This window comes from Aricia agestis, chromosome 14, assembly GCF_905147365.1.
Source record: "Aricia agestis chromosome 14, ilAriAges1.1, whole genome shotgun sequence".
Classification (NCBI taxonomy): domain Eukaryota; kingdom Metazoa; phylum Arthropoda; class Insecta; order Lepidoptera; family Lycaenidae; genus Aricia; species Aricia agestis.
Window position 1 is genome coordinate 10,251,530 of NC_056419.1, and position 27,665 is coordinate 10,279,194.

General features: G+C 37.8%; 1 protein-coding gene across 1 annotated transcript; it reads right to left on the reverse strand.

Moving 5' to 3' along the window:
- Window positions 1-2,400: 2,400 nt before the first annotated feature.
- On the reverse strand, window positions 2,401-27,522 carry LOC121733873. The gene is made up of 3 exons (XM_042124272.1): window positions 27,409-27,522; window positions 5,391-5,594; window positions 2,401-2,578 (listed from the first exon to the last, which is right to left on the reverse strand). The coding sequence occupies exons 1-3, from the start codon at window positions 27,434-27,436 to the stop codon at window positions 2,520-2,522; spliced, it is 291 nt and encodes a 96-aa protein (XP_041980206.1). The 5' UTR covers window positions 27,437-27,522; the 3' UTR covers window positions 2,401-2,519.
- Window positions 27,523-27,665: the final 143 nt, after the last annotated feature.

The following is a 27,665-nucleotide window of genomic DNA, read 5'->3' on the forward strand; positions in this document are numbered from 1 at the left end:
TTGGCGCAACGGAGTTGCGGGCGTCATCTAGTAGTTTATTATTAATTTAGCTCACTAAAGAGCTTCAAAAAATTATTTTTTTGTTTGAATTCAAGATTTTGCTTCATTAAAACATTATAAGCCCTCAGTTAAAAGACAGTAAGTTATTACATTTACGGCCGCACTCAGCGCGCGCTTAATGATGATTAAACTTTGAATTTAATGACGATTTAATGCGGACTTTGACAGATAATTGGTTTATGTCAAAATCTTCCTTTCATTACAGTTAAGAAATTAATATTCGTCTCTGAGTGCAGCAGTGAAGTTTTAAAATAAGTAAGCAAATTGGTTTTTAATCTGTCCCGGTTCCTAGTAAACTCAGAGATAATGTTGAAGAGTTCAATGTCATACTTTGTTATTTAACTTTGTTATTATACTTTGCATCCTACGAATAATAAAAACTATTTGCATCATTTATTGCACCATCAAAGAAATTGATTCATAGGCAGTTGAGTGTTGACATACGGACCTACGTCTTGGTTGGATTATGTCAACTTAATGATAAGTATAGTTTTCACAGAGCCAGTACTGGCTGCTAATTAGACTGGCAGCCAGTATTGGCTTGGCATATGCCGCGTGTGAACAGTTTGGCCTGGCTTGAGAAACTGTTCACACGCGGCATTTACCAAGCCAATACTGGCTGCCAGTCTTATTGGCAGCCACTACTGACTCTGTGAAAACTATACTTAAGTCATCATTTTTGTCGGCTGGGTTTGACAGCGACCAAAATACATAGGTCCGCCTTCTGCCTATGAATCAACTTCTCTGATACATACGCATTAGAGCCAGTCCACACAGCGCTTTGCGTCAGCGCTACGTCGACGCAGCGCTGCCGTTGCGTTGTTTTACATACAAGTAACCAAGGTGTTCAACGCACACATGGCGGACAGCAGCCCCATAAAACTCAAAGGTGACTGACTGATTGACATAGTGATCTATCAACAAACAGCCCAAACCACTGGACGGATCGGGCTGAAATTTGGCATGCGGGTAGATGTTATAACGTAGGCATGCGCTAAGAAAGGATTTTGATAAATTCCAACCCCATGGGGTTCAAATAGGGGATGAAAGTTTGTATATAATAATACTTCTTAACGCGAGCGAAGCCGCGGGCAAAAGCTCGTTTAGTATATAGGGGGTTTCGGGGGCGATAAATCGATCTGGCTAGGAATCATTTTCAGAAAATGTCTTTTTATTCGTGTTTTATCGATAATCGATAAACTGAAAAATATGACTCTTCCTGACATCTATTGGCGAATAATAATACTATGTTGTTAGCAACTAATTGTTTTAACGACCAGCAGATGGCGATATTAAGTAACACGTAGTCAATGAGTGTTTGCTATACCGAGCAAAGCTCGGTCATCCAGGTACTAACTAATAACGCTGCGATGACGCAGCGCCCGTGTGGCCGACTAGACTATGCGTCAAACGGCAGCGGAGAGCGCTGCGTCGACGCAACGCGCCGTGTGGACTGGCTCTTACACACAGGTATTATTTTGTTTGTGTTTTCACAGTGAGTAGTATACTAGGGGACCCATACACATTACACACCCTTAAGTATTGATCTCTTAAGTTTTGTTACACCACGTAATCTGTAGGTATAGAGTTCATTGTATTAAGGTGTTTTTAGAGTAAACTGTAAACTCTTTCTACTGAATTTTTGTTCCCAACTTTAATTTATCGAAATTATATTCGATAATAGATAATATTTATATAATTAAGTAATTAAGGTAACTATAACTTTAACTACAATGCAAAATGTCAAATATTAGGTTAAAGTCAATAACGGACACCATATTCAACGATAACCTTGAGCTCGACAAGGCTTTAAATGAACGTGGCGAAAAAAGGAACTAACGCTGTCATCATACAAAAACGCCATTTTTGACAGTTCTTTACCAGCAGCGCCCCCGCCCACGTTCATTTAAAGCCTTGTCGGACCAGCTGTCATCTGTCAAATTCTGTGGTCGAAATTTAAAAAGTTAAAGTTTAACTTGGCTTTAACTATAACCATAACTTTGACCATTACTGTAAATATAACCACGCCTCCGGTTTTTTTTTATGAAATAAGGGCAAACGAGCAAACGGTGACCCGCACCTGATGGAAAGCAACTACCGTCGCCCATGGACACGCGCAGCATCAGAAGAGCTGCAGATGCGTTGCCGGCCTTTTAACAGGGAATAGGGTAATAGGGGAGGGTAGGGAAGGGAATAGGGGAGGGTAGGGAAGGAATAGGAGAGGGTAGGGAAGAGAAAAGGGTAGGGCATTGGGCCTCCGGTAAACTCACTCACTCGGCACTCATTATTATAGGCTAGGTATAATGATCTTAACTATTTTGCGTGATAATAAAACAAACAATCAAAAAGCAGTTATATACTAAAAGTTTTCATAGTTAGCATACTAGTTAGACAAAGATGAGTATGTTAAAGTAGGTAAAAGGTATAGCAGAAATTTTATAGTTTTGTAGCTGTTTGGTTTAAGACAGGCGGATTCCGTCAGACCCAGTACACTCGCTTTTGCTGATCTTCTTCAGGGCTGAAAATAAAAAAAATGCGTTTAGTAATCTCTTAACCATCTACAAGATAAGTTACAACTATATGACGGCCGCAACTCTGTTGCGCCAAAACTTGTTTATCGCGCGGGAACCGTACATTTTTTCAGGATTAAAAGCATCCTTTGTCTTTTGCCGGGACACAAAAGTATCTCCATACTAAACTTCAGAAAAATCGGCTCAGCGGTTAACAGACAGACATATTTTATAACTGTATTAGTATGGATACCAACATGCGTAATTTAAATTTATAAAGGGTTACAATTTTCTACTCTGCTATCTAAGTACATTGAGTAGTGAGTACTCTTTATTATATTAATACTAGCTGTTGCCCGCGACTTCGTCCGCGTGGACTTTAGTTTATAGCGCGCGGTGTCAACAAAATTTGTGTCAAATTTAAAAACTTTTTAAAACCCTGGTAAGTGGTACCCCTGTTAGGGCCGCGCTACACCGGAATGGCAGCGCTGAAAGTGCTCGCCTCGCCGCTGCCATTCCGGTGTAGAGCGGCCCTTAATTAATCGAAATACCCAAAAACAGCTGTGCAGTGTGCACATAATCTATACTAATATTATAAATGCGAAAGTCTGTCTGTCTGTCTGTCAGACTCGCTTTCACGCCAAACGCCAAAACTACCGAACCGATTGTAATGAAATTTTGTATACAGATAGTCTAAAGTCTGAGAAAGGACATAGGCTACTTTTTTACTGGAAAAAAGGGTTGTCAGGGGGTGAAAATGCGTAAATTTGTTCAAATTAAGTTAGCTCAAAAGTCTTTCTATAAGAGGTGGTATCATCTTACATTTAAGTTTCGATTTTCTTTCGATTGTTATATCTATTCTACGGTATTTAAATAACTCAGTACTTTATCTGTGCAGTGACGTAACCTTAAACCTATCAATGATAAATAGTTTATGGGTAAAGTTGTGTAATTGGGAGCTAAATAAGCTTTACAATTTGGCATAAAATATAAAGTTTAATATAAAAAAATGAAATACTTATTGTGTGCACACTGCACAGCTGTATTGATTTAAGGGGTACCAGGGTTTTTTTATAAAAGCTTTTGACACCAATTTTGTTGATATCGCGCTTTATAAACTGAAGTCCACGCGGACGAAGTCGCGGGCAACAGCTAGTAACTAATAAGTATGATTAGTTCTATGTTACAATGAAGTAAAAAATAAAACGCCATCTGTTGAATCGTATTAGAACTAAAATGTTCATCGCATCGATATATTCCTGAATTTTTCATAATATTAAGTATACATAAAATACATTTAAGATTTTTGAAATTTTATTTTAATACACATCCAAGACCCAGGAACATTTAAAACTTTTTGTTCCGCCTGCGGGACTCGAACCCAGGACCCCCGGGATGAGCGCTGGCCACGCGTAATGCGAATTAATTTTCATCGATATTTTCATGGAAATAAGATATTTTCCCACATCAAAATGTAGCCTATGTCCTTTCTCAGACTCTAGAATAACTGAGTACAAAATTTTATTGCAATTGGTTCAGTAGTTTTGGCGTGAAAGTGAGACAGACAGACAGACAGAGATACTTTCGCATTTATAATATTAGTATGGAAGTATGGATTATGTTAACGCCTCCGTGGTCTAGTGGTACAGAGCGCAGCTCTTGACTCGGAGGTCGTGGGTTCGATTCCCGCGTTGGAAACATGTTATTTCCAAGTTTGGTTAGGACAATGCAGGCTGATCACCTGATTGTCTGACAAAGACAAAGATGATCCATGCGTCGGATGGGCATGTAAAAAGTTGGTCCTGCGCCTGATCTCTCGACGGTCGTGTCGGTCTTCCGTTCCACTGGGTAGTAAAGGAATAGAGAGTGTTCTTGTATACTGCGCACACACTTGGGCACTATAAAATTACTCCTGCGTAGCTGGCCTGGTTTCAATGAAACCGCCCACCGTCACAGAAACCGGTGTGAAAGCTCTCTTTCTTATAAAGTTACATAATATTGTAAGTACAATATGTTTTTTGTGCGACTTGAACTACAGCATTCCTTCAGATTTCTGAATTACATATTAAACTTAAAACTACACAAGATGATAGAATACTACTCGAAAAACTTTATATATACACGAATAAAATATATGGTAGCCATTGCAATGTCATATGAGTATGTTCTGGCGGGTAGTCAAGAACAAAAGCTGTGACGACATGTGTCGTGTCACACTCTACTGAGTACTGACCATGGGGTTGCCCGATGACCGTCATGGCCGTATATTAATATTTTAGACAAGTAAAAGGGATTTAGTAATTCCCAGGATTCTTCTTCACACCTACAATTGCTTGTGTTTTGGTTGTTTGCGGCCAAACCGCTCTCTCGTGCGGACTCATAAATTGAGCCTTTAGGAGTGAGCACACTGAGAAGGGCCGTGCCGGGGCTCAGCGTGCCGGGGCGCACGTGGCGAACCTTAGGAGACTAGCTCTTATGTTCATGCTTACATCTTAATAATTCATGCAGATTACAGACGCTCAGGCTGAACAATAATGATTTTACTCATGTAAAATTATCCTTAATTAAAATTCATCTGATTTATCCAATGACATTCTAGTAAGTACTTATACCCCGGCCGATGTCCCCAATCCGCCGCCCCATGTAAAAAAAAGGTATAGTCTCTACTCTATGCAAACTTTCCCATATTGACGTCGATTCTTAATTCTTATGGTATTTTCCTTTTTCAGTTAAAATACTAGTCCGATCATTTCTTTCGAGATCTTTCCAGATCTTATGCCCAAAATATCCTAAGTAGATTTCTCCGTTAAAACTACTCACTATCTTTGTGCTCGCAGTTGTAGTTGTTCATGACGCACTCGCTGCCGAAGGACTTGGGCTTCTCTCCCGTCTTCCCGGCGCACACCGGGTCGAACGCGACTGAGGTACAGTCGTGGAGACAGGCCTTCTTGCGCGCCGCCTCCGCCTTCAGCTGCTTGAGATCCGGCTTGTCCGGCCTGCAGCTCACCGCCACGATCAGCACGGCTGGAATTACAGATTAGGGATGTCAGAAATCGGTCATGAAAGTGTGATTAAAGAATTGAAGAGTCAATGAGGGGAGAAGAGTAAGCAGGGTTGGAATTACAGAATAGGAATGTCAGAAATTGAATTTAGAAAATTTGGCAGTCAAAAATCGGTCTTACCAGTTGAATTAGAATAAAAGTAAAAAATCGATAATACCAGTACAGTGCCGTAGGGCGGTGCCACCGGTGCCCAGGCACAGGGCGCAGACTCTGAAGGGCGCAAGAATGGCCAGACCAGACAGATCCTTATTTTTCGAATTACTCCCGATAAGTTCCCCCTGCGCCCCAGAGATGTTTCCCAATGTAGTAAAAAAATATCCACAGCCGATCATATTATAACCTCCTCCTTTTTGGAAGTCGGTTAAAAAAAAGGTGCAGTTATATAGAAGCTCGCACAGGGCGCAAAAAAGGCTATTTACGGCACTGTACTAGTAGGTAAAAGAATGTTAAAGAATCGATCATTCTAGATAACATGGCTAGAATTAGAGAGTTTAGCAATGTAAGAAACCGTGCCTAGTACCCACGACAGAATTTTTAAGGTAAAACACGCGTTCCCGTGCAATTTACGAAATTCTCTAGATTGTTATTTAAATTTTATCTATGGATTGACTGCTTTGTACGTTGTTAATGATTTTCTGGAACATTATTTGTTTGTGAGTTCCTACATCGTACTCTTATGTTGCAGTAAATTGATCGTACGTCCGGAACTATGCCTAAGCAAGCCTAAGGGGAGTGGAGCACCATGGGGTTCTAGTAGCTAGACCCGAGGAGAGTCCCACATACCCCGGCCGATGTCCCCAATCCGCCGAGGATGCGCAAAGGCCAAAGCTTTTCTCCATGTAAAAAAACTCTTGTGATATTCCACAAAATAATTGCGTAAAGTTTCTAGCTCTAATGGTTTGTCCTGTGCGATGAACTATCAGTCAATCAGATCTACAATCTATATTTATGGATTTTAGTAATGCTGGCTTTGTTTAGCATGATTCATCCATCGTATCAAATTAATTATTATTTCCGTTGAGTTCTTGTGTATTTTGAACAAAAAACAGGAAAATACCAGAGGTGTAAAGGCTACTAGAGTAAAGTAAAGGCTAGTAGAGTATTTATCAGATATCTACCGATATTAATTAAAGCTAACTTTTTGTGCGGTTTCTGAGAAGCCGCTCGACTCTAGCATTATTGGCAATTTTTTTTATATACGTGTATTATTTAAGGCCATCCCCTGAGCAAACTTGATCATTGGATAAATTTTTATAGGAGAAAAAAGATCAAAATGTCTTATTCCAATTACCCAGGTATTGCTAGTCAATTTATTTTTCTCACTTTTTGCCATCAGATTCTGGTAGACCTATATTACATTTTACACGATTCGTCTTCATGGCAGGAAGCCAAAAGAGAAAATAAAGATATTGCAAGAAATACAAGATTTCCTTGTTTTTTGACAAACGACAAAACTTCTAACCAGACACAGTATTTTGTAAAAAATAATTTTAAGCTGCATTGTAATTATTATAAGTATTATATTTCTTCGCTTCATTCTTCGATATATAATTAACCAAAAGTAGTGCTTTGCATCCCGCTAGGCAATACGCGTTTTTTTTCTTTAGAGTATGTGGGTACTCGACAAAAATATCTCGTCTGGTCACTCGCTCGTCAGCGCCCTCATTCTTTGTTAACGCGAGGCAACGCGAACACAGCGCTCAGAAGAAAATTGGTTATTATTATTAAGATGATTGAGTCAGTGTTATAAGTAACTAAAGTCAGTGTTATTTTATCATGTAACAAGAAAATAAATGTAAGTACTATTAAATTCTTAAATAAACGGCAGGCACTACCGAGGCCTAGACGAGCCAATTATATTCAATACTAACCGGCATGTACTACGACCGCGAGTCAATTAAACGTACAATGTGTTTGGACTGCGAGTCTATCACAATTTATAATATTATGTATGCTTTATCTGTTCTATAAATAGAATTATAAGACTATATGTTTTCCGGATTGGGGGAAACAACTGCAGGTGATTACTGCAATCATTTTATTAACCGGCATGTACTGCGACTGTGAGTCAATAAGTACAGTGTGTTTGGACCGCGAGACCTTTTACACAATCTATATTCTATATGCATCGGAATTGATTGCGGATCTCTGACGATGTTTTACCTATTCTATAAATAGAACTATATGTTTGCCCGATTGGGGTAAATAACTGCAAGTAAAATAACTGCAAGTGTTTAATTATATTAAGTTATTTAATAAACTGCCATAATGTGTGGATTGACTGCGGGTCTCTAAACACAATTTATATGCATCGGAATTGACTGCGAGTCTCTGACGATGTTTTATCTGTTCTATAAATAGAACTATGCGTTGGCTGGTTTGAGGGTTAACAGCGAGTTATTTTATAAACCGCCATAATGTGTGGATTGACCGCGAGTCTAAACACATTCCTTATGCATCGGAATTGACTGCGGGTCTTTCTTCTTCTTTTATCTAAAAATAGAAGTATAATATGTTGGCTGGTTTACGAGGGTTAACTGAGAGTTAATTACTATTTAAATTTAAAATATATTGATATTTCTTAAATCAACATAATGTATGGATTGACTACAAGTCTCCGACAATGTTTAAAAATAAAAATTAGCAACTACCGCACGTTTTCCCGCGCTCTTAGTTTTATAAATAGAACTACATATCTTTGCCGTTTTATAGAGAACAGCTACTTTGAGCTAATAACTAGATTGACTGCGAGTCTCATCAGTTAACAAACAATGCGCGTCCCGCGCGATTCTTTTATTCTAAATATAGAATTACAATTATAATTTATTATGTCTGCCGGTATATAATTATTATTATTAAATAAGTTTTGCACCAATGTTGGGACTCGGGATACACCGCGAGTGTATAACGAAACCTACTTAATATCTACGTAACGTGATAGTTACTACCCTCAATATTTTTTGTAACATATTTTATCGAAAAATAAGTCGATTATAACAAGCAATTAAGCTACCCCAATATTTATTTTTTTGAGGTCACTAAGACCAGACAATCGGGGAAATATAACTAGAAGTGACCGGGGAGGAGCTGGTAACCGTCGGCTGGCGCCGCTAGTACTGTACCGCTACAAAACCTTCGAGTTCGAAGAGCGTTGAGTCGACTAAACGCTCAACACCGCAGCAGTAGTGCTGACAGTTATTTTTATATTTATATGTTTTACAGATGTTACTATTATGATTATTGTGGGCTTAATACAGCTATCAACCCGCAGCCCGCGGGCTGCATGCGGGCCGCCGCGCCGGGACTTTATTTGTAGCCCGCGTGATGTTAAACCATTTTGAAATTCACGCCCACCGGAAAAATCAAAGTCAACGTGAAACATGTAAATCGTTAATTTTGAAAAACGTTATTTTTAAACCTAAAAATATTTGTTGCGGCCCGCGACACCAAGACCAAAAATGTTTGCGGCCCGCATGACAAAAAACAAATAAATTAGGGAACTTCGTTCCAAAAACAAAAAAACAGATTGGGGACCACTAGCTTAATATATTATACATCATGACATCAATAAATTATTAGAATTTAAAACTATATCTTCGTGTTAGGTTACCTTATTTCAAAGATTTTCTTTTCCCCAAACAAAGCGGCGGAAAATATTGTATTATATTTTAAATATTATTTTCGAATTATTTTAAATTTGAAACCACGTCGTAAGTTTATTTCGAAATTACATTTTAATTTGTAAAATTACTGGACAACTTTAAAGCCAATACCCAAAAGTGGATATCTAGCAAAAACAGATTTAAAAGCCTACTTCTTGGTTCCTATTAACTCACTAATCCATCGAAAGATTTTCCGAATTTACAAAATTTTAAGAGCCGTAAGTCTTGACGTACAGACTCTAATCATCTAACTCAGATGCGCTAATATATCTATACTAATCTATACTAATATTATAAATGCGAAAGTATCTCTGTCTGTCTGTCTGTCTGTCTGTCTGTCTGTCTGTCTCGCTTTCACGCCAAAACTACTGAACCGATTGCAATGAAATTTTGTACACAGTTATTCTAGAGTCTGAGAAAGGACATAGGCTACATTTTGATGTGGGAAAATATCTTATTTCCATGAAAATATCGATGAAAATTACTTCGCATTGCGCGTGGCCAGCGCTCATCCCGGGGGTCCTGGGTTCGAGTCCCGCAGGCGGAACAAAAAGTTTTCAATGTTCCTGGGTCTTGGATGTGTATTAAAATAATATTTCAAAAATCTTAAATATATTTTATGTATAATATTATAAAAAATCCAGAAATATATCGACGCGATGCAATGAACATTTTAGTTCTAATACGATTCAACAGATGGCGCTTTTTTTTACTTCGTTGTTACATAGAACTAATCATACTTATTAGTTATTATGTTTTTGTTTATAGTTTTTAATACGTTAGAATATTATGTTTAATAATATTATCACTTGCTATAATAATAATCAATCTATCTTATCTTATAGAACTCCTACTGCATTTCTAAGGAGTTCGAGTGTGTTGTGTTGGCCTATATTCCATCCAGAAAATATATCAATGCAATCAGCAATCAACATTTTAATTCTAATATATGAAAACAGATGGCGCTTTATTTTTTTACTTCATTATTATAACAGAACTAATCATACCTACTTTATTATAAGTATATTATTGTTTTTATTCATAACTAGCTGTTGCCCGCGACTTATAAATACTGCGAAATATACTGCGAAAGTATCTCTGTCTGTCTGTCTGTCTGTCTGCCTGTCTGTCTCGCTTTCACGCCAAAACTACTGAACCGATTGCAATGAAATTTTGTACACAGTTATTCTAGAGTCTGAGAAAGGACATAGGCTACATTTTGATGTGGGAAAATATCTTATTTCCATGAAAATATCGATGAAAATTACTTCGCATTGCGCGTGACCAGCGCTCATCCCGGGGGTCCTGGGTTCGAGTCCCGCAGGCGGAACAAAAAGTTTTTAATGTTCCTGAATCCTGGGTCTTGGATGTGTATTAAAATAATATTTCAAAAATCTTAAATATATTTTATGTGTAATATTATAAAAAATCCAGAAATATATCGACGCGATGCAATGAACATTTTAGTTCTAATACGATTCAACAGATGGCGCTTTTTTTTACTTCGTTGTAACATAGAACTAATCATACTTTTTAGTTGTTATGTTTTTGTTTATAGTTTTTAATACGTTAGAATATTATGTTTAATAATGTTATCACTTGCTATAATAATAATCAATCTATCTTATCTTATAGAACTCCTACTGCATTTCTAAGGAGTTCGAGTGTGTTGTGTTGGCCTATATTCCATCCAGAAAATATATCAATGCAATCAGCAATCAACATTTTAATTCTAATATATGAAAACAGATGGCGCTTTATTTTTTTACTTCATTATTATAACAGAACTAATCATACCTACTTTATTATATATTATTGTTTTTATTCATAACTAGCTGTTGCCCGCGACTTCGTCCGCGTGGACTTTAGTTTATAGCGCGCGGTGTCAACAAAATTTGTGTCAAATTTAAAAACTTTTTAAAACCCTGGTAAGTGGTACCCCTCTTAGGGCCGCGCAGCGCGCTACACCGGAATGGCAGCGCTGAAAGTGCTTGCCTCGCCGCTGCCATTCCGGTGTAGCGCGGCCCTTAAGAGGATACAACAGCGGCTAGAGAAATGAAAAAAAAGTACGTGTAATATCTATAGCTGTCTCCCTTACCTCAAGCCTCTACCGCAGAACGCGATAGAGACAACTGCAGAAAATCCAGAAAATCAACGATTCGTTGTCCCCTGATTCCTTCTCCAAAACTTAACCGATTTAAGTACTTTTTTCATTAAAGATTAAAAAAAGGCTTGAGCTGTGTTCCTATGTTTTGCTTTTTTTGTATTATCTAGCGAAATCTGTTTTCTGGACGTTTGAACACAGTGGAAAATCTGGCCATTTTTTGGGTTTTTGAACGTTCATATCTTATTTAATAATTAAATTATGAAAAAAAAAAAAAACATAGTGACATTGTATTAGTGGCCGTAGATATTCAAGAAAAAAAATATAACTCTACTAGCATTATCTAGGGAGGAAACAGGGGACAACGTTTGTATGGAAAAAAGGGCGGTGTGGAATCCTCTTAATTAATCAAAATACCCAAAAACAGCTGTGCAGTGTGCACATAATCTGTACTAATATTATGAATGCGAAAGTATCTCTGTCTGTCAGTCTCGCTTTCACGCCAAACGCCAAAACTACCGAACCGATTGTAATGAAATTTTGTATACTGATAGTCTAAAGCCTGAGAAAGGACATGGGCTACTTTTTTACTGGAAAAAAGGGTTGTAAGGGTCGTAAATTTGTTCAAAAAATTCATAATAGATGGCGCCGTGCGTCTTCTACATCGCGCTGACGCTTGCTCAAAAGTCTTTCTATAAGAGGTGGTATCATCTTACATTTAAGTCTCGATTTTTTTCGATTGTTATATCTATTCTACGGTATTAAATAACTCAGTACTTTATCTGTGCAGGCAGTGACGTAACCTTAATACCAAATTTCACCAACGACTGTTAAAGTTAATGCTCGAATTAGTATCACGTTAGCTGTTTCGTTTTTCATATGAATGAAAGAGAAGACAGGATATTTTTAACAAGCTGTTAACACTAACAGACGTTGGTGAAATTGGGGCTAAACCTATCAATGATAAATAGTTTATGGGTAAAGTTGTGTAATTGGGGGGCTAAATAAGCTTTAAAATTTGGCATAATATATAAAGTTTAACATACAAAAATGAAGTACTTATTGTTTGCACACTGCACAGCTGTATTGATTTAATGGGTACCAGGGTTTTTTTATAAAAGCTTTTGACACCAATTTTGTTGACATCGCGCGCTATAAACTGAAGTCCACGCGGACGAAGTCGCGGGCAACAGCTAGTATATATATATCTACACTACTATTATAAAGAGGAAAGATTTGATTTTTTGTTTCTTTGTTTGTTTGAGTCGAATAGGCTCCGAAACTACTGGACCGATTTGAAAAATTCTTTTACCATTGGAATCCTGCATTATTTCTGCTGAACATAGGCTAATTTTTATTTTGGAAATATATAAGGTTCCGTAAGATATTTGGGATTTTCGGACGCAAGGTTTAAAAAATCAACCAGAAAAGTTACTTATTTTGCGTACGCTGCCTAAACTATAAAAGATAGAGGCATAAAATGTTCTAAGTAATTATAGATCTTTTAAATATCTACAAAAAAGTCCGCGACACACTATACCTATCTATGTTGAGTGAGGCACAATAACCATTTTTTTATTAAAAAATCTAGATTTTTTTTGGACTATATTTAAATGCGTTTATTTAAATCATGCTATTGACCCTTATCAAAATAAATTATTTCATCACTAAGTACAGTTAATGTAGATAATATTTGGTCTTTGAATGATTAAAATTGGACGTTTGGTTTTAATGTTATGGCGAAATTAAAATATTACGATTTCTGCTGCACGTTGCGAATTGGGCGTCAAGGCGCGATGCGCGGGTGTGCGTGCGGTAGGGGAGAGATTTAATTATCAGTGCCACAGACTCGCCCGGAGAGTCCACGTAAATATTACCTCGATCGTGGGAATCGCAGACACAATAGATTTTCAATAGTTATGCGACAGCCGGGTGCTGCTTTATTGATTTGATATAGACTATCGTGCTTCATTATTATAATCCTAATTTCAAAAAAGCTTTAAAAGTTATGACTACGAAAGTAATATTTTTAGAACTTTTTAAAATAAGTTTTGAATGACTATTATTTTTGATTGCTATTATAATTAATTAATTTCTTTAACTATAAATCTCCAATAGCGGCAGCCGGCTGCCAACATAACAATTGAAGATCTATTGTGTCTGCGATACCCACGATGCCGATGCACGATGGAAGTATTAATGCATATTTTTTAATCCACACTTTTTCTGCTGAATATAGGCTTAGATATTTAATGAGAGAAAAAAGGGAACCGTATTAAGTGTTAATAATTGTGTGAAAAATCTACCAAAATATTCCTTCTTGCTTATGCTTTATAAATTATAGACTATACTTACTTATCGCAAAGTGATGTACTATGGTCTTATAGTTCTGCAGGTAAGGATAAAATAATCAAACATAACACTTAAAATATAAAAATATAAAAAAAAATACAATAAAAATGTGTTATATGTAGGTACATAATAATTATAATATAGTAGTTGCAGGCTAAATAATGTAAACTATTTTTATGTTCTGCTTAACTTAAAGATTGACTACCTTTATTTAAAAAAAATAATTTAAAAACCAATGTCCACCCGTGCGAAGCCGGGCCGGGCCGCTATATATATATATATATATATATATATATATTTAAATCGCCGAAGACTTGTTGCGTCTTTTCAAAGTCGAACCCTATGGCGTCTACCATTCCCAATGACTTTTTAATTGTTGTTCGTGCGAATATAGTTACATTGCTGTCATGTGAATTCTATTGTCGACGAGAAATTTTGTTTACGTACGAAAATAAGATATTCAATTTGAAATAATTCTCGCTGGTTTATTGCTTCCGTTCTCGATGGAAATCATGTGACACATTGTATATTTTTGTATTCGTTCCATGCATTTAATCGTTTTTCCTACATCCATTTAAATGTATGGTTATATTGATACCGTATATTGTACTATATTAATTCCATGCATTCTACTAATTAAATGACTCCTTACTATATTTGAGATTATATCGGTACCGTATATTATTTTTGTATGTACGCCATAAACTGTTGAGTTTGTTGCTTCCTCCTAACCTTATATGTTATATCGATACATACATAGGTACCTATATAATAGATCCCAATAAATTCATACCGTCTACCCCATAGAGGGACAGGAGTGACGATATGTATGTATAAATAGAGAATCATCCCTCTTTATGAAGTCGATTAAAATGAAATACTTATTTCTATAACTTGGAGTACATAACAGACATTAAAAACAAATTATCCCTATATTACATAGATTAATTAAATTTTAAATTATAATTAGGTAAGTCCGCTAGGCTAACTAAAAAATATTAAGAATAATTATGATAGATATGATCATTTTATTTATGTGAGCGTGTTTCTTCTGAACTTAAGTATGAACACAAAATAAAACAATTGTTTCGGTAGTAGGTATTTTTAAGTTTTATTGTTTAAAATCAAGTAGGTATAATAATAAACCCATAGTCATAATAATCAAAGTGTCGGACAGATCAAATACACCGAAATAGGAACATAAAAGTAATTTAAGAAATTAACAATTTTAAGAACGACCAGTTGAGAGGCTAATTTACTCTGACATTGACTATAGTTAACTTGTGTATGTAAGCAATACTAGTTTTCAATCGTGGCTCTGCCCACGTGACAAGTTGATAAAATTTAATAAATTGAAATTCGTTATTAGCCGTTTAGACGTTAAAAAAATAAAACAAAAATGCTTAGAAAAATATTAACCTGAAGAATCACATGTCAGACATACCTATCAGTACAAAGTCTCAAAAAAAGGCCCTTTAGGCGTCGAAAAGAAAAATAAAAACGTTTAAAAAATTATTAACGTACCTATCAAAAATAAGATAAAACAGTCCAAAATCTCAAAAAATTACACAACTACACAAAAATTACACAACAATATATATACTTTGTTTGTAAATTTAAATTATGGTTATTATCTATAATAGTACCTATTATTTCTGTTTATTTGTTTTGTACAAAAAGAGGACGGTATTTGATTATAATACAAGTTCACAATAATAATAAATTTTTTCGTAAGTAGTTGGTTAACGCGCGCGCGTAAACAAACACGACGCGACGTTGCGTTGATAGTCATAGTCAATCATGGTTGTCGTGATTGATGTAGATCGTTTCGATCGTTTTTTGTATTGTTTATTGTATCTTCTTCTTCCTAGTCGTATCCTCATGGCTGAGGGACGTGACCACCAAAATTTGCTTTTTGGGATAGGGCTCTCCACTTGTCTCTATTTTTGGCCTGATGAAATGCCTCCTGGAACGTGCAGTCAGCAGCCTTGACAATCGCGTCTGTCCATCGTGTAGCCACTCTGCCTCTGCCTCTTTTCCCCTCTTATTACCCAGCTAGTATGAGACTCTCAAGATTATTAGGCTCCCGGCGGGCTATGTGGCCAAAAAAGGCAAGTGATCGTTGTAGACAAAGCGTGGACAGGCGGGTGGTAATTTTGAGTTGCTGAAGTATAGGCGTGTTGGTCCGGTATGCGGTCCAAGGGATGCCGAGCATTTTACGCCAGCACCACATTTCAAAAGCGTCAATCTTAGCTCGAGTACGTGCTTTTGGTGTCCATGTCTCGGAGGCATATAAAAATATTGAAAAGATTAGGGAACGCATTAGTGTTATTTTTGTGCTACGATAGATGTTCTTATTCTTCCATATCTTTTCTAAGCGCCCAACCGCAGATTTAGCCATCTGAGCCCGTCGGACAACCTCCCTCTCGCAGTTACCATTGTTGCTAATCAACGATCCCAGGTAGACAAACTCCTCTACGGGTTGGAGATCTTGTAGTAAGGATATCTTTTGTATTTGGTTCAGCTTATCGACGTACATCAGTTTGGTTTTATTGCGATTGATTTGGAGGCCAAATTCTCGACTAATCTTTTCGAGCCGCGCTAGAAGTTTATCAAGTTTCACTTCGCAAGTACTTATAAGCGTGGTGTCGTCAGCGAACCTTAGGTTGTTGAGAAGGTATCCGTTAATTTTAATACCATCCTCCCAATCTTCCAACACTCGACGCATTATATATTCGCCTACGAGGTTGAACAGCTGTGGAGAGAGGATGCAACCCTGTCTGACACCACGCTCTGTAGCAAACGGCTCTGACAGATCATTGTCTAATCGCACCCTTGATCGACATTCCAGATAGAGGTTTTGTACCAAAAATATGAGATGATCGGGGACGCCCAACTCTCTCATCACCTCCAGCATTTTGGACCAGACGATGCAGTCAAAGGCCTTAGCGTAATCCACAAAACAGAGTACTATTGGGACATTGAATTCTCTGCTCTTTTCTATCAGCTGACGGATGTTTAGGGTACCCCTGCCCTTTACGAATCCCGCCTGCTCTTTGGATATCTGTCTAGTTATATAGTGTGCCAATCTGTTGTTTAAAACATGGAGAAGAATCTTACTGGCGTGTGAAATTAGTGAGATGGTCCGATAATTTCCACACTTTTTAGTCGACCCTTTCTTATGTAGTGGTATCACGAGAGATTCTGTCCAATCGTCTGGCCACTGTCCTGTTCTCCATACTTTAAGACATATTGAATGCATTACTCTGATTCCACACTTACCCAAGCTCTTAAGCACTTGTGCCTGTATACCATCTCCACCGCAAGCTTTTGTTTTTAGCTTATTTATAGCTGCTTCTACTTCATGGAGAACGATGTCGGGTTCTTTATCTGTAAAATCTAATCTAGTGTCAGGTTCATCAGCGTCATATTTGTACAGGTCTTGGCAGTAGTTCCTCCATCTTGTCATCACTTGGTTCTTGTCTAAAATCAGGTTACCCTTTTCATCTTCTATGTTCCAAGATTTTGATTTTCGTTCCCGTGTGAGAATTTTTACCTTTTGGAACATGTCTCTTGGATGTAGGGTATCAGAGTGTGTTTGTATATCTCTACATATAGAATTGATATATGCATTCTTGTCATGTCTACAGAGACGCTGTACTAGTGAGTCAAGTTCAGAGTATCGCTGTTGTTCTTCCTTTGAACGAATTCCTCCAGTCTTTAGAGCCTTTCTTTGTGCGATTGCCTCCCAAGTGGTCATCCACTCAGATCTAGGGTGTTTTACTTTCCGTCCATTTGTGATTGTTCTAGTTGTCTCTTCTAATGCGGCCTTAAGCTGATTCCATGATGTATTGGCTGAGTCAAATGGGCAATACGTTTCACTGTCCAGTCGAGTTTGTAGTGTGTCCTCAAAAGCTTTCGCTTCTTGTGTTAGAAGAATATTTTTGGATGGTGGAGGCTTTGAAACTACTTTGAGGCGGACTCTGTATTGAGCTATTAACAGCTGATGGTCGCTGCCACAATCTGCACCCGGAAAAGTCTTTGAGAGAGTTATGCACGACTTCCATCTGCTGCTGATTAATATGAAGTCAATCTGATTTTTATGACCTGTTGGCGATCGCCATGTCCATAAGCGTCTTGGATGTTGTTTATATGCCGTGTTAGTTACGAATAGTCCTTTTTCAATGCAAAACTCTAACAACATCTCACCTCGACTGTTGCGGGCTCCTAAGCCGTATTCCCCAATAACATTCCTTAGGTGTTGATCATTATCAGTGTGCCCTATCTTAGCATTAAAGTCTCCCAGGATGATAGTACATTCCTTCTTTGGTAACGCTTTGCAGGTTAATTCTAGCTCGTGGTAAAATTCCTCCATCTCTTCTTCGGTGGCTGCAGTGGTCGGCGCATAGACCTGTACAAAGTTAATTGGGTGTGGATGGGCTGAAATTTTTAAGGATATAATTCTATTGTTGATGGTATTATACCCCAATACCTTGTCTCGTAGCCAGCTAGCAACTATGAAGCCCACACCACTAAAACTATTGTCTTGCCTGTCAGAGTAGATTACCATATTTCCTTCAGGTGTGATGTGGTATCCGTTATCTTTGACATGGATCTCACTCAATCCTAGTATAGCCAGATTATAGCGCTCCATCTCCGCTTCAACAACTTCGATTTTTCCTGGCCTTGAAAGTCCACGGACATTCCAGGTTCCTATTGTTATTGCCCTTCCCTTGGGTGTTAGTTTGCTAGAGTAAGATGTTATGTTTCCAACTGCAGCCGGTAGCCAATTTCACACCAGTCGGCCCGGAACCAAGCTGGCGCCGAGCGTTAGTCGGGTCGCATGACATCATATTATCTCTGGTGGCGTTCTTAATCATGGTGGTTTTCTTGGGATTATAGTCGCGGTAGTTTCCCGTTGCTTTCCGCGCTAGACTTTTTGAGGGTATTTAGTCCTCAAGGCCACTACTGCCTAGGAGTCAGGTTATCATATCCGCCGCCTGAGACTCGGCGTTGTTACTCGTTTAGCACCACCCGGGAGACACGTGTAGGGTAGTAAAAGGTAATTCCTACGGACGCGAGTAACCACCGCCCCCGTTTATTGTATCAAGTTTGATTAATTTTAAACATTGATTTGATTTGTAATCTAATTTTAATTGCCTGAAATGTAAAATCAGCGATATGCGATCAGTAGTTGGGAAAGGGTCCGGTGGCTTTAACACAGGTTATACTGTAACCTAGCTAAGCTGCCGGTTGCGATCTTAACATTCTAATATAAAAAACCATTGAAAATAAAATAATTTGCATGTTGTAATTGTCTAGATTAAGGTTTTTATGTTATCGAGCTGAATAAAAGTACATTATTATTATTATAAGTATGCCATCACAGTTACTATAAATCTTGTCAAGGGTGTCGATTTATGAATGAACAAAGTCAAGATTTAAAAAAAATCTCAGAACACTGTACAGTGTACAGCCTAGCCCATGACCCGGTAACCACTTGACGTTGAGTTTCGATGCACTTTGGGCTATTTTCTCATTACCGTGGCTTTCTAATAGCGAAAGAATTATTTAAATTGGTTCAGTAGTCTCGTAACTCGTAAGTTAAATAGTAATAAGCAAACGATTAAATATTTCGTGTCTACAATATTAGTAAGTATAGATATTTAAAAATACATTAGTCCCAACCCAATTCGCAGTCTAAACTCAGTCACTGATGGGCTTTTGTTTAAAATATACAATAGGTAAGTAGTTATCAAAGAAAATCATATACGTAGGTATGTAGGTAGGGACATAGTAGTTAATACAATCGATCCAAAATACTTTTAGACAGGTAAGTATATAAACAGTTCAACAACAAACAGGACACTGGACGTCAGGATAATGATCGTAAATTGCATATTTATTTGTAAATAAATATGCTGCACCAGAAAAATGAAGATTTATAAAGCGATTTTATGTTCTTTCGTTTCATAGGTAGAACAAAATTATTTGTAATAATATTGATATTATTCCTGGTCGTTGCACCACAATTAAAACATTTTTTTTGTATTACAAAATGGGTCGACGGCCAAGGCCATTTTATTTTGTCTTTAAAATAGTTTTTAAAATCACTTCTTTTAAAAAAAACGATCTACATCAATCACGACAACAATAGACACGACAATCTAACACTGAAAGAATTTTTCAAATCGGACCAGTAGTTCCTGAGATAAGCGCGTTCAAATAAGCCCTTTCAAATAATTTCCCTCCGTTTTTTCCACATTTTCCTCTATTTCTTCGCTTCTATTATTCTTAGCGTGATAAAATATTGCTTATAGCCTTCCTCGATAAATGGGCTATCTAACACTGAAAGAATTTTTCAAATCGGACTAGTAGTTCCTGAGATTAACGCGTTCAAACAAACAAACAACCTCTCCTGCTTTATAATATTGAAGTGTAGATAACATTTTTACTACTTTTCTTACTATTCTACTACTATTTTTCGAAAATGTGTCAAATAACTACCTAATTGTAATATCGACATTGCATCGATTCGATATATTTGTTCCTGTTTTCCTGAAATACAGTTACAGATTTAATCATTATTCTGAATGATCGTCATTATGTTTTTAGGGCTATTCAGGAAAAAGACGTTCAGGAAAATGAGGAATTCACTAAATTCGTTTATAATTAAGTATTGATATAAAGAAAATTATTAAGAACTTAGAAATGTTGCGGGCCTTTATAACTTGGTATAAAAAAAGTAGTGAAAAACAGACAAATGTTGGCACAGTCGAGAAATGTAAATGACGTCTTATTTGGAAATTTTTGTAGAACGTATTTCAAAGAGAGAGAGAGCATAAAACGAAGACCTCTATCCACACCAAAGCACTGCGATCAAATAAAGTGAGCCAGCAGATTTTATCGCAAAATAGGTTTCAACCCGTCACGTTGAGTATATCGGCAAGGCATTCAAAACAAACAATGCGCAGGACAATGACGCGAATTTTATGAACATTTTAAAAATATAATTTTTAGTTATTTAATGTAAGTTGATGTGTTATTTGTTGGTATCGGATTCTTCTCTTCTTTATCTTCAAATTAACATTAAATTTTTAATCCTTTCTAGCTCATTTTTTTTATAAATAATAAATTGTAAGTATCGAAACGACACGCAAAAATTTCATAATTTGGTACTTTTTTTTATAATAACTTTTGAAATATTAACTCTACTTTCAAATAGTTTTAGCAGCATTTTTGTAAGTTAATTAGACATTGAAATGTGTAATGTTACATCAAATTTACGAAGGCGTTGTGAACCCAACTTTGAAGACATGAATTTAGTCTCTCTCAAATATTCGCCCCACTACACAATATTTATACCACAAGCGTCATTACGTCCGCGCTGGCCGGCAAAAAATATAAACAAAAACATGCCCTTGCATGTCGCGTGCGAACTCCGCCCCCTCGCCTCTGTCACCCCCGCGTCTCCTCTGGGACGATGTCGTTTTGTGGGACGTAATTAAATCACACATTAGAATTGATAAAAACTTTATTATATACAGGAATCCACATTATCGGCGTGTTATACGTAAACAAAGTATCGAATATACGCCACCGATATACGGCGCACAGTAGCGACCTCCAAAATTTGCGCGCCAAATAGCGGAACTAAGAAATACGCCGAAAAGCACTCCGGTGACAAAACAACGTCCATGCCAATATTTCACCCAGCCATTGTACTAACCTTAACACTACTTCTGGCTGAATTTGAGAGATGGTCAATCTTGCGTCCGTATACAGGATGCAACAAGTCAGTCGGACGCAATATCATCGGTAAAAACCGCCATGTAGGACGCGATATCAACTCCGGGGTGGAAATATATATATATATATAATTTTTTTTTTTTTTTTTTGACAAAAAATATAAAAAGGGAAACCAAACCAAGCGTATGCTTTATCACTACTACACTTACCACGCTTTAACAATATTAGTGTTCTAGGCGACAATTCTCCCATGGGACCTGGACGCAAGAGCCCTCGCCGATGTGTACTGGCGTAGCGCAGAAGTCCGCGCGGGGGGCAGCCATCCCCTTCCGGACGCCGTACGTCGGTGGAGGGACGAAGCCAGAGACAGGGCCCTGGAGTTGTGGGAGGAGCGTCTCTTGGAGCCGCGTGTAAGCGTAGACCTCATAGGGGCTATTCGCCCAGTATTCAGAGAGTGGGTGGACCGAAAGAAAGGCGCCCTCTCGTTCCGCCTCACACAGGTGCTGACCGGGCACGGCTGCTTCGGTCGGTACCTGTGCGAGATCGTCGGAAAGGAGGAGACGACGCGGTGCCACCACTGTGACGACGAAAGGGACACGGCCGCGCACACCTTAACGGCTTGTCCCTCTTGGACACGACAACGTGCGGCATTAACGGCCGCCATCGGACCGGACTTATCACTGCCAGCGTTGGTAAGTGCCATGCTGAGCAGTGAGCAAAACTGGAGGGACGTGGAGAAGTTCGCCGAAGAGGTGATCTCCAACAAAGAAGAGGCAGAGCGCGATAGAGAAAGGCGGGCGCTGGACCCTCTTCGACGAAGACGACCAAGGCGACGTGTCATCCGGAATGATAACTTGCCGCCGTAAATGGGGAGCTCAGGGTGGCGGTATGGGGATGCCGTCACTCATTGCACCGAGTCCCCGAGAGGGTCGCGATGCGCAGTGTACTCTTCGCGCATCGCGACGACAGAGAGAGTCGCCAAGCCCCGAAAGGGCTCTGTTTGGTGACAGAAGCATAGCGACAGTGCTTCAAAGAGGACGGGCCCGCCATTGATACGCGGGCGGTCGATTGTCGAGCCACGGAGTAGAGCTCACGCGTTCTCGCGACTCGGCAACGGGAAGACGAAGAGTACCGACGGGTTTTAGTGGGTAGGGCTGCGGTCACTTACCATCCTTACGGCCGCAGCGAGCCCCACATACTCGTGGGGGAGTCCCCAATTCCCCCGGGATGCGTCAATGCATTTCCCGTCGAAAAAAAAAAAAAAAAAAAAAGGCGACAATTCTTCAGCGTTAGGCGCCCCTTTTTTGTTTACTTTGTTGATTGTTAATAGTGCAATGGGTGTATTAAATCCACAACAAATATGTAATAATAAGTCTTAACGTCTATAATTTAAATTATTATAATATAACTAGCTGTCCCGGCAAATGCTGTTTTGCCATATAAAGTATTTCGCCCATATTATTATTTTATTGAAGTGACTAAATAAGTACCTATGCCACCAAGGCAAAGTCCATGATTGCTATCCCGTCACACAAACAATGGTCGCCGTCAGTCTCGAGTTGTAACAATTTACTATTATTTATTCAACAAATTAATATACTTACCAATAATATAAAGAGTGGATGTTGTCCGATTCTCAACCCTAGCCGATATGCTCGCTAAGATTCACGAAAATCGGTCGAGCCGTTTCAGAAGGGTTCAACCACGCACACCGTGACAGGAGAATTTTATATATTAGATATATTACATAATAATATATGCCTATTAAAACGGAATAATATAGAACAGTTAAATCAGTGTACTATTCGTGAGCTAGCTCAACTGATAGGTGTTTTGACACCTTCATATCCTGATTCCTGACTCCCGCCGCGGAATGCAACTGGTTTTTCAGCGATTAAAATTTTTAATACTAAATAAAATATGCAATGATAAATACGATAACAGAATCACACTTATTTTTGAATAATAATTGTTAAAATATTCAGCCTGCAGGTGGACCGAGAACACAATATTCTCAACTTTCAATCATAATAATATTAATATGCAATAATCACATTATCGACGACCACAGAGCCGGACCCAGTTAAAGCAGTAGACTCCTTAAAATTTATTCTAAAATACTTTACTTCGACTTAGATTTTAGATAAATACTCTTTTCAATCTTATTAGTTAATAGACTTATTACAGAGATCTTCGTCCGCTCCATCGGAACCTTAGCCAAAGAATTTGACAATGGCTGTAATACAATATCTTCTACAGCCATCACTGTGCACTGTCATTGTTTATGAACAATGTTGACATTATTAGTTGGTCACAGATGAATGTGTGAAGCATCTTTCGAAAGAAGCTTTCCGGTAATAAAAATCCTAGCCCATACCTGGGTAGTATAGTACCCGGGATCCACTTATAAATTATTTGCTTTTTCTTGCACTCTGTACCTACTGAATACTGGTCATTGACTTAAAACTTTCTGCCTAATACATCTCGGCAAAATAAGAATTAATACGGTTTTAAATAGCGATATCAAAATTTATATTACAAGGACACCAACTCCCGGGCGTGATCGGATCGGTGATGTTATTAAATTATGTAATTCTTTTTTATTAAAAAAGAAGTTATACTTAAATTAGGTACTACGCCGGGCGATGGTTATTCAAGATTATATTAAATAGGATAATGCTACAGTACGGGATATTATTGCTAACGTTTAACGCTCTGCACAGAACAGCCACTTCCCAGTTGGTTAGCCGCTGGATAAAGCAGACCGTGCTGTGCGAGAGCGGCGCGGCGTCGATACGAGCGTCGACACGGGGACTGAGACTCGACACGATTAGTAAGACGACAGTCGACAGGCAGGACTAGCGACTCCAATACTTCCCCTATTTTCCTTAGCCATAATTTTATCGACGAACAAAGTTTCGATGAATCAGTTATAATATAATCACCATGATCCCAGTATGTTATCATTTGAATCACAAACCAAAGAGGTCTGTTAAGTTTTGTTTCTACTGACTATAATTTTTATTTATGGCCATAATGTTAAATTCTTTCTCGAATATAATGATTACTATTTAATTCATAATGTACCAGTACATAATATAATATATTGTATTTTGTAAAAAAAAAAAGATCTTTCTTTCGTTACTCTGAAAATCTACTTTTGGTTAATTATATATCGAAGAATGAAGCGAAGAAATATAATAAATGATCAAACGAACTTACCAAGTGTAGTTCGATCATTATTATATGAGTCGCTTCATTCGAAGATATAATCTCCCTCCCACCCAGTCTGCACGAAACTATGTTTGCTGCAGTACCCAAAGAAAGAAAGAAAGATTTTTTGCATTATCTCTCTCTAAACATAATGAGGGCGCTGACGAGCGAGTGACCAGACGAGATATTTTTGTCGAGTACCCACATACTCTAAAGAAAAAAACGCGTATTGCCTAGCGGGATGCAAAGCACTACTTTTGGTTAATTATATATCTTCGAATGAAGCGACTCATATAATAATGATCGAACTTCACTTGGTAAGTTCGTTTGATCATTTATTATATATCAGAAAAACTGCACAGCAAGTATAAAATTTGTATCAAATTCCGTTTAGTTACAAAGAGTAGCTAACTAACGTTTGAAAGAATAAGGTTGGGTTGCACCAGAGGTGTGGTTAAAGTTAAAGTTATGGTTATAGTTAAATATGGCTTTAGCTTTAACTTAACATAATTATGTCTGTTGCGTTTAATTTTTTTTATTGAAGCTACAGGTAACGGGATTGAGGGTATAAAAACGGGATTGAATTATCCGTAAAAATCGACAGGAAAAATGTAACACTGTAAAACATAGTAAATTTTCAGATATACGTATAAGCGGAGGATATGGCGTCCTTGGACGCCATAGCCCATATTTAACTTTAACCAAAGATTTGACATTTGGCACTTCACACAACAAAAATCTTCATTCCGGGACGCGCGCTTCATTCCGGGAGACTCCGGAATGAAGCGCGCGTCACGTCGCCGTTAATTCGTGATAATTTGTAGTTGTTAAGTTTATATAATTTTTATGTATGTTAGTCATTAAGGTATACATTGTATGGGCCTACGTAGCCTGATTTAAATAAATAAATAAAAATAAAAAAAACAAGTGATAATACTTAAGGGTGTGTATGTGTTCCTTATAGAGAGTTCACTGTGAAAGTAGCAGCGCTGAAAGACCAAAAATTTTTTCACTTTTGTATGGGCAAGCGCCCGAACGTCACGAGTTTCCCCATACAAAAGTGAAAAAAAATATGGTCTTTCAGCGCTGCTACTTTCACAGTGAACTCTCTATAAGGAACACATACACACCCTTAAGTATTATCACTTACTTTTGTTACACCTTGTTTATTCTGTGACTGTAGTTAAAGTTAAAGTTACAGTTAAAGTTAGTTGGTGCAACCCAACCTAAAATCCATAAGCAAACATTCGCCATTATACTATATATAATCTAGTACTACGTTCTAAATTATTACTAACATCCACGTAACGATGAATGATAGACGTAATGCCCAGTAAATAGTTCTGGCCTTAACCACTAGCTCTTAACCTTAGTCAGAAGTTGTATAAAGTTAATCAGATAAACGCAGGAAACTATTTCGTCTACTCGTCTAGGTCGCAGAGATACTTGGCCATTACGTTGAGTATGAGGTCACTTCTATAGAAAAAATTGGCTAAGTGCGAGTCGGATTACTCATGAAGGGTTCCGTAGCCAAAAAAATTGTCGTCGTTCCAAATTGTTGTTTACCAGCTTCATTCATATCAGTGTACTTATTCAGTTATGCCAAACGATAGTTACTAGTTTATATTCGTTTTAATACCTAGTGTAAAACCATCTTTACCGGGAATGAAAAGATAACTCCAAAAACCGAGAAATCAATGTTTCTCGAAATTTTTAGGATTAATAATATAAACACAGCCTACCATAATGGCGCCTAACTACACGGAGTAAAAACAAAGCCAAATCACGACCATATTTCTTTAAAATATATGAGATTTACCATCCGAAAAACCCGTTATAGTCGTTTGGTTTTTATTTACCAACAAACACGGCTTGAGCAAATATTAGGTATCTCGAGTTTTACCGTTATATTCAAATTGTAGGCTATAATAAGTAATGACGTTTTGACGTGGGAGAGCCATGCCTCGGCACGAATGGGCCGGCTCGACCGGAGAAATACCACGTCCTCACAGAAAACCGGCGTGAAACAGCGCTTCCGCTGTGTTTCGCCGAGTGAGTGAAAACTCACTCACTCATTGGGCCTCCGGTAAACACCGGAGGCCCAATCCCCTACCCTTTTCCTTTCCCTACCCTTCCCTATTTCCTTCCGTACCCTCCCCTATTCCCTTCCGTACCCTCCCCTATTCCCTTCCCTACCCTCCCCTATTACCCCTTAAAAGGCCGGCAAAAAAAAAAAAAAAAATTGTCTGTTGACCATAATATTGTCAATAATGCTTAGAATGCATTTCCTTATTCATTGTTAGAATGACATTATTTTACCAAAAGCTTTTTAAAAAGTATGTAGGTACTTATATTAGTACTAACTACTAAGTACTTATGTTGTTGTCAAAAAAACTATCACGGCAACTACTTACACAATAGACATATAATTCTGTCTACTTATTTATGGAATTAGAAAAACAAAAGTTTGTTCAGAACTCTATTAAAAACTAGAGCTCAATACTAGGCTTGCTTTACCAATACTCGTTCCGAGATAGGTACATACATATTATTTTATTAGCAAATATATCAAATACCTAATGCGCAAAAGGTAATCTATATAATTTTAGCCTTAGGTTTCAAATCTAATAATCGATTCCCAATAGCTTGGACGAAAACAAACTATTAAGCCTGTTTTTATAGCAAAAAATACTCACCAAAGAGAACCAAGGTTAGAGACTTCATTTTCGAGATATCAGTGCACCGCGATAGCCTATTGTGTAGACTGACAACGGCCGGCGAGGGGCCTGACTTTATAACCTGTTGGTTCGACCTGAACTTCGCGCTGATTAGAGAGTAGAGATAGCCACGGGCTAGCTCTATTGAATGTAAATACATTTATTTGAGCACAGTCACATACTATTATTAGGATGAAAAGTTTTTTATATTCTTATTTTGCGGCTGACCCTTATTG

Bases quoted from the DNA above. Each gene is read 5' to 3' on its own strand.
- LOC121733873 (XM_042124272.1), bottom strand. From the start codon at position 27,436: ATGAAGTCTCTAACCTTGGTTCTCTTTG. The intron at 5,595-27,408 runs GTGAGTATTTTT...CTGTAATTCCAG, and splicing joins TCTAACCTTGGTTCTCTTTG to CCGTGCTGATCGTGGCGGTG. The intron at 2,579-5,390 runs GTGAGTAGTTTT...TTTTATTTTCAG, and splicing joins CAACTGCGAGCACAAAGATA to CCCTGAAGAAGATCAGCAAA.